General features: G+C 33.7%; 1 protein-coding gene across 1 annotated transcript in view; it reads right to left on the bottom strand.

The window, feature by feature from the left end:
• The window catches only part of SLC15A5 (solute carrier family 15 member 5), a 132,938-nt gene extending 125,928 nt beyond the window's left edge, over window positions 1-7,010 (bottom strand). The window contains exon 1 of the mRNA XM_044679073.1: window positions 6,653-7,010. Within this exon, the coding sequence (XP_044535008.1) occupies window positions 6,653-7,010 (358 nt within the window). The remainder of the gene's footprint in view (window positions 1-6,652) is intronic.
• Window positions 7,011-8,921: the final 1,911 nt, after the last annotated feature.

Below are 8,921 nucleotides of genomic sequence, written 5' to 3'. Positions count from 1 at the left end.
TATATATATATATATATAAACAACCTTTCAGAGCACCATATTTCTAAGTTGTGATACTCAACTTCATAAATGCTCAGAATCTCCAGAGGTAATTAAAGGCAAGTAAAATTCCTTTTGGGGAGTACTTTAATTATCTTTAAAATATTTTTGTTTCCTAATTTTAATTAAAAAAATTAAACTCTTGCCTTCTGTCTTAAAATCAAGAAGAGTGATAAGGGTTAGACAATGGGGTTTAATAAGTGACTTGTCCAGAGTCACCTAGATAGAAATGTTTGAGGCCACATTTGAACCTAGGACCTCCCTTCTCTAAGCCTGGCTCTCAATTCTCTGAGCTACCTACCTGGTCCTTGAATATTAACTATCTTAAAAATATTTTATTTATTTTCTTCCTTTTTTCTTCATCACATTTATATGGTTTTAAATCCCACCCCATTCCCAGCCTCAAAGAACCCTACCTTGTAACAAATAGGCATAGGCAAACAAAATAAATCAACACACAGAGACCATGTAAAGAGATCATTTGACTATTCAAGGTTGATAAATTATAATTAGATGAACGAGAGAGAATTTGATTGACTTAAGGTGTCAGAGATTGTAGGATTGAAAAATGCATTGAAGAATAGTTCTTCAGCTTGAAATGAATTCATGTAGCACAACCTCTGTATCCCTTCCATTTCCTTTATTGTGATTCCTCCTACTTTTTCTGATTCCTTTCTTTTCTCTTCTATTAGAACTCAGTATTAGATATTGACAGAGATTGTCCTAGAAGAGAGTTTTATGAGATTATTTAAACACAGTGTTGTAATATCAGCAGGAAGGTGGTGTGAATGGCACCCGAGAAGGAATATTCTTTCTGTTTGTTCCTCAGGGGACCTATGTTTGAGGTGCTTCTTTATTCCAATTCACAATAATCTCTCCCTTCTCTGTCATTCCATAATATTGAGTCAGTAATACATAATTTAACACAGTTTCCATTTGTCTCATACATGTTAGTTTTGGGTCTACAGCTGAATTATAAGCTCATTGAGGACAGAGACACAGATATCATCTGGTTCTGTGCCAGGCATGGAGTAAGCACAGAATAAATGCTCCTTGTCCTCTTTCAACCAGTGAGAAAAGTACATTTGTAGAATTAGAAAGAACTGGTGTTTTTTTGCCCTGTTTGTCTTGTTTTGTTTGTTTTGACTCATGCCTCTTAGCTGACAATAGTGATAGAGATCTTATATTTATCGATCCTTGTCCAACTCAAAGAGATATTTTGAAAGGTAGAGGGGTGTGTAGAATGTTTTTTTAGAAAAAGAACAGTCTGTAGTTCTGAGGGAAGATAAGAATTCTAACAGGGCTATCTTAGATCTTCTATTTACCAAATAAAAATAGTGAATGAGTAATAGGGTCTGGTGAATTCTGAGCTAAATATCCCTAATTTTGGCGAAATCACTTGCCAAGTGCTCTCTAAATGGCCAGATTGAACGTTTGTCTCTAGAGTACTTTACCCTATTAGAAAGTAATAATTCATATGTATATAACAAATATTTTCTTAAAATGTAAATCTTTGATCAGTCTAGGATTTCAGCGTACCCTCTTCAGTGTTATAAATCACAATACCTCTGCACTTTCTCATCTGACCAGCACAACTATTCTGAAAACCAGACAATAACAGTTCCAAAAAAGAAAATAAAATCTAGATGATGATATGGCTGCAATTTAAACAATGCTCTTCATTCTTCATATTTTCTTATAAATCTCACATGAAGGCTATATTCAGTCTATTTGAGGCTTTTCTCATAATCTTTTACCATCTTGGAGAGATCAATGTCTATTGTCTTTTGTTCTTTCTACAGAACCCACTAACTCCATTTGCTGATTACATAGGTCCATGACATCTTTTGCCACTTCTCACCTGTAAATCACTGTTAACTGCTACATACTAGGTGGTTTAGAATAGTAGAAATCTTGAAATTGGAGGTTAGAAGATCTGGGTTTGAATCCTCGCTCTGCTAGTTACTAGTTGTGCTACCCTGCTCCAATTAGCCTCTCCTGTTTTTTCACCTTTGTAGCTCATGTAGGCTCTGATCTTCCTTTTCCAAACCCCACATGTACTATCACGTCTGCTTCCCATAAGAAAGACCTCATAGTCAAGGGGGAGCCCTAAAGGATTGATTTAAATGCTTTAGCTTATGAGCCCCCACCAATGTGTTTTTCCCATGATAATCAAATGATATTGATTGGTCAGCTAGACTTAATTTGTTTTTAGAAAGGGATATTTACTATGGTGGTAGATTTGGAGAGTTTGTGTGAAAAGGCTAGGATCAGATTAGTGTAAGCAAATCCAGAGTAACTGAATTCTGATTTTAGAAAGGTGGATAAGGAAGAAAAAAAAATATATAGTATTTAATTTAATGGAAGAAAATACCAATTTCAACTTTAAATGGGAATGGATTAAAATTTTAATTAAAAGAAAGTGAATGGATAATAAACCAAAGCTCAATAATTAGTTGCCCCCCCCCCACATACACATGCATATACACACACAATTTCAACAGAGACTCATGCAAAATAAAAGTGATGAACTAGACAAAAATCTATTAAGCTTTAGGGCATTTTAAACTAGCAGAATTGAAATTATAATTTTAATCAAGGCAATAGTAAAAATGATAATATCAAAAAAGATTAACAGGGAAACTTCATAATGTTTAAAAGGCAACATAGACAATAAAAACCTAATATGGACAAAAATATATGTATTGACACCTGTATGAAATCTTGAAGTAATAACAAAAAGTTTTTTGAGGATAATACAATAACTGTAAAACAACTGAATATTTCTCTTTCTGAGCTGAGTAAATCTAAAAAAGATTTATAAGAAGGAAAATATGGAAATAAACAGAATGAGGGTCAAATTGAATGACTTTTGGCAATTTCTAATGTGTTATTCGAGTGTGCATATATAAATATATATCTTTATATATTTTACTTCATCAAATGTATTTTTACAAATATTGATCATGCATCCAAAATGAATTTTAAAAGCTACAGATAATAAAAACACCCTTTCCAGAAAATAATAGATCAGATTTTTTTGGTACTGTTTTTTAGATCTAATTCTGTGGAGAAGAGGGGGGGTACCTTGACTCACCCAACTACATTTTGATTACTTTTAATTTTTTATATAAATGTTGAGCTATTTATAATTTGCACTGGTTTTGATTCTCTAGTTTTTCCAAGCGTGTGTGTTAACAACATCAAGGGCTCTGTTTTATGCTTCATAATGCCCTGAATAGAGTACAACAAGAGCTCCATAAATGTTTAAAATTCAAATATTCAAATGACTCTATGATTACATTGAATATGAATATTCAAAGGAAGTCTACTCAATGAACTGATGAGCCTTCCTTGATTTCTCTTAATCTTTTACAGATATGAATGAAGATTATGGAGTGTGCCTTTTGTTTTCCCCAGGTTTCCATCATATCTTTTTGATTCATTTATTTGATGACATACTTTATTCCATTTCTGTATTTCATTCCCAAGTTTATATATTTTGTGATCTACTCTAAATCACTGGGCACCTCTATCAGTGGGGAATTTTATTTTCAGAGAAATGTGCCTTTCCATAATTTCCATTCATATACCACCACTAGTAGAAAATGTGAGACCTCTCTCTATATCTGGGAGAAGTTTAGGATTATTAAAGAACTTTGACATATTACAAAGGCAAGCCAGTCTACTGTCCTCCTCACGCTCTATTCAGTTCCTAAATTATTTTTTCTTTGAAATTTTTGTCTAACAAATCCTACTCCCCTCCATCCTTCATTCAATAAATACCAGAAGTTCTTTATTACTCCCAAAATAAAATATAAGATCCTCTGTGTGTTTTTCAAAGTTCTCCATAACCTTATCCTTTTCTTACTTTTCTAGGCTTTTTCCATCCTACTCCTCTCCACATACTCTGTGATTCTGTGACACTGCTCTGCTTGTTCTTGGCACATGATCCTATCTCCTGATTGTCTATCCTCTGAGCCTGGAATGCTTTTCCTCCTCATTTCTGTCTCCTGGCTTTCCTGGCTTCCTTCAAGTCTTATCTAATGTGCTACCTTCTAGAAGAAGCTTCTCCCAGTCCTCTGTAATTTTAATACTTTCCCTCTGAGAATATTCTCAATTTATCTTGTCTTGTACACAACTTTTTTGCCTGTTGTCTCCTTTACTAGACTGTGAACTCCTTGGGAACAGACATTTTCCCCCTTTCCTTTGTATCCTGAGTTCTTAACGAGAGAGAAAGACAGACAGACAGACAGACTGTTTTTGTACATAGCCAGTGAAGGAATTTCTTTGGCTTGATTATACATATTTGTATGAAGGTCTTGTTTTTCATTTCTCTTATTGCTTAATGAAAGGGGAACTGGAAAAATTGGCAAATAAGAAGATTAAAAAATGCTGGAAGAGCAATGGGAAAAAACAAACAGGTATATCAGTATACTTTAGGTAGAATTGTGAACTGGTCTGGTCATTCTAGAAAGCAATTTGGAACTTTGCCCCCAAAGCTATTAAACTATGCATTCCCTTTGATCCAGAGATATCATTACTAGATTTCTACCCTAGTGGAAATCAGACAAGTAAAAGTAAATATGTTTCAAATTACTAAAAATGTAGACAAATATTTATAGCAGCTCTTGTCATGATGGTAAAAAGTAGAAATTGAAGGGAATTTTCATTTCAAATATATCAATTAGGCAGGGAAAATCGAATAAATTATGGTATATTTATGTGATAAAATATTATTATTATATAAGAAATTTGAAAGGATTGCTTTTAGAAAAACCTGGGAAGACATGTGTGAAACTGATACAAAATGAAGTGAGCAGAACCAGGGGAACAATATTATACAATAGCAACAATATTGTAAAGACAAATAGCTTTGAAAGAATAAGGAATTTGGATCAACATAACAGAATCAACTCTATTTTATAGGACTCATGATTAAACATGCTAACCACCTCCAGATAGGGAGGTGATGGATTCAGAGTGCAGAATAAAAGTTTTTTTTTTTTTTAAACAAAAATACTGCAGAAACATATACAAATTTGTAATTGCCTCTGTTTCCTGTTTTCTCAAGAAGAGAATTCAGAACTGGAAATGAAATAACATTGAATTAAAAAGAAAAAATGTGGAGTCTTTGGAAGGAGTCAAAGAATAAATTCTTGTAAAGATTACAATTTAAATGAAAATGTTTTACTCTATTGAACCAAATAGCTTATTTATAAGCCAATAAATTATAAGCACAACGGGATAATTAAAGAAACATCATGTACATCTTTCAATTTATTGTATAATGGGAAAAGTTTAGTCTACTGTACAATATTGCTTTTAAAAACCTGACTAAGGGGGCAGCTGGATAGTTCAGTGGATTGAGAGCCAGGCCTAGAGACGGGAAGTCCTAGGTTCAAATCTGACCTCATACACTTCCTACCTGTGTGACCCTGGGCAAGTCACTTGACCCCTATTGCCTACCCTTATCACTCTTCTGCTTTGGAGCCAATACACAGCATTTACTCCAAGACGGAAGGTAAGGGTTTAAAAAAAAAAAGAAAAGAAAAATCTGACCATTCTTGTTTAATATCCTCATTAAGGATAACGTTATAAATAACATATAGATGAGCAAGGTAACAACTGGATTAGCAGTTGATATTCTCTTGATCAGCCTTTTGGGGTAGTAATAAGATCTTTTCCCCTTTGGCGACTTAGTTGATTTCTTAACATCTTTACAATTGTTATAGCTTCTATCACAGACTTTCTTTATATGCACATAGCATTGTGTAGCTGCTTTCCCCAAAATGTTTCCAGTGTCATTTCAATAAATGTTTGTTGAATGAAAATCACTCTTTTTAACTGAACTCCAATAACAGAATAGGTCAAAGTGATTCAATGAGCCTAAGAAAATCAGTTTTTGCTAACTTCTCTCCACCTACATCCACTAAAAAAAATTCTACTTCCTACTACTTCCCAATAGATCACATTGCTCTTGAACAATGTTTTTCCAGAAATAGAGTCCTCATTTTCATTGCATGAATACACCACAGAAATCAAGAGCCCTTGTAGACCCTTTCCATTCTCTAACACTTTTTTATACCACATGAGAAATGTTTTGGGTATTAAAAATGAGTATTTTCATGAATTTCTTCCCTTTCCACTTGTCTATATTTCACGAGGTATTATTTCTTATGCACTGTTCATTGCTGAATAGCATATTAGGTAGAACTAATTTTTATGAAAAGCATCATAAAAGGGAATATCTTTGTATGTTTACATAGATATTAAATACTCTGTCACAAATAGAAGATTATTGAAGCATAGTCCTGAGGTTATTGAATCTTAAGCTATATAGAGGATAAGTGTTAAGTCATTATGTAGTCACTATGTTGAGTACATTTATACAATAGCCATGCAGATAAATGCAAAACATTTCACATCTCATTTAAAAACAAAAAAACAAGCCTTCACCAGCTTCCTTCTAAATACTTATGTACTCAGAATATAAGAACAACATTCTTCCTCTAAATAGCCTATTTCAGATTAGAAGGGAGTATCCACATGCAAAGCTAAAAACTGATTTTAGACTATGTCAAACTAAGAAATACAAAGAGATGCCACTAACCTACAAAATGTAGAAATGAACAAATGTACACCAGTTTGGTCCTCTCCAGGCAGGTGTCAGCCAGCCATCCCACAAACACAGGTGTGAGCATGGAAGTCCCAATGAAACTGAGGTTCACAATCACTGCCTGGTAATTGTGGTAGCCTAGCTTTACAGTGCAAAAAATAATCATATTACAGACAATAGCAAAAAAAGTAAATCTTTCACACAACTGTACCAGTAGCCAACAGATTCGAGCCTGAAGTTTTTTCTTGGTCTGTAATACAGAGAAGTCACTGTCATCCCTCTTCTTCTCCCTCTCTTTTCTGTAGTTTAGAAGGAGTTTTTCTTGAAGTTTTTGAAAGTTTTTAACAGGCATAACTAACCTCTTTCAACAAGACTAGAATAAGTGATTTGAATTTGTGTTCTTTTTCCCCTTGCCCTCTAATGAAATAAGAACCTTGCTTTGAATGTCACGCCTCCATGCCACAATTTTGTAGTACTCTTTGCACATTAATGCTATTCATTTTGGTGATCTGAGAGCACAATATACACAAGCATTTAAACTTCTGTTGTCACCCAGCTGTGTCCAAATCTGATTTGTTTGTTTAATTAGTTTATTTATACTCTTCTCCTCCTCCTTTAAATTATATTGAATTACATGAATCCAGTTGAATATGTGTAGGAACTCATCTGCTTTACACTGATAAAGGTTTAAATAGTGAGGCAAGTGAAGCAATATTTCAGGAGAATTTGAATAGTAGATCAAGAAATAATTTGAGTCTAATAATTTCTGATACTTTAATTAAAAAAGCCAGAACAGTGCAAAGAAAGAAAGAAAATCTGTTTTGGAGAGTGTGATATCTTATCATTATTACATTTCTTCTTATTTTTGGTCGAAATTCAGATAAGAAAGTAATTAGGTAACAAAAATGCTAGTACTTTTAGGTGACTAGCTGGGTTTACAGTAGAGTAATTTGAGTTCACTAATGAAATGGAAAAATATTAAACAAAAAGTAATGTTGGATTGTTATTACCAATTAGTGGTCAGGGATAAAGAAACAAAGATCCTTGGGGATAAGGGATTATTAAATGTCTAGTCATCTGGGTGGGTGAGTGGATAATAGCACACAATTTTGGAAAGTAGAAATTTACCAATCAAACAAAATAGCAATAAGAAGAAAATACTGCAGATTTCAAGGTAAGTCTATGAGTCTATGAGACTCATGTAGATTTAGTAGCTACCTAGGAGGCATATGGAGTCATCTTTATATAAAACACTGGATTTGAAACTAAAGAATTTGCTTAAGAGTCATAGCTTTAATGCATATTGGCAGAAAACCTTTATCCAATAGTCACAGAGTAACTTCCCATTCAGAGATCCTGGCTTTGGGCTCAAGCAGCTGGGGCTTAATCCCAACAGGAGCCTGGACCTTAAAGAAAAGAAATCAGACTTTTTTGTGTGTATACTATATGATTCATAACACTCCCACTCCCAAGTTGAATTCTGGAGGGAAAATCTTGAACAAAACATAGGAATGACCCATGATTATGGTCTCCTTAAAAGGGATTAACAGGGTTTCTTCAAAAAAGATACTCACTATATAAAAAAAATAAGGTATAAAGGCTATTTATTTCCTCTAGCACAAAATAAATGCTTAAAACACAAGAGATTCATAGGCACATATTGGCAAAAATGTAAAAGATGAAATAGTAAACCAAAGAAAAGCCTTGAGTGTCTATATACAGATTACCAAAGTTTAGGTATCAGATCAGAACTAGAGGTCCTAATGCAAAAAAAAATGTGACCTCACAAGTATTACTGAAAATTGGTGAAATTACACCTCTTAGGAGACTATAGTCCTGGATAGCTAGGGCATTTTTAAAAAGAAAAAGGTTTGTGAAGGGTATAGAATAGTATTTTAAGAAAGTTTACTCATTTGAGGATACCAAGAAACCAGAATAGGAGAAGCATGACAGTGAATAGGTAAAGGTCAAAAGAAGGAGAAACAGAATAGATTTTTGTCACTGTAATATTTTATAAAATAGAACACCTGGAAAGAACGAACAAAGAGATGAGCAGTTTGGGAAACAGATCACAAGCTTGGCACAGAAGCTTCATATAGGAGTGATAGTGATTTCAGTTACCCAGATATGTGGCAGAGGTTTCTCTTTTCCAAAAGCAGAACAGTTTCTCCATGTGCTTTAGTGACCATTTAACCTTTCAAAAGTTTGAACAACACAAGGTGGAATGTTATTCTGGATCTGATTCTCACTAATAGGGAGGAAT

This window comes from Gracilinanus agilis, chromosome 5 (genome assembly GCF_016433145.1).
Source record: "Gracilinanus agilis isolate LMUSP501 chromosome 5, AgileGrace, whole genome shotgun sequence".
Classification (NCBI taxonomy): Eukaryota; Metazoa; Chordata; class Mammalia; order Didelphimorphia; family Didelphidae; genus Gracilinanus; species Gracilinanus agilis.
This window is presented reverse-complemented; position numbering and strand designations above follow the sequence as displayed.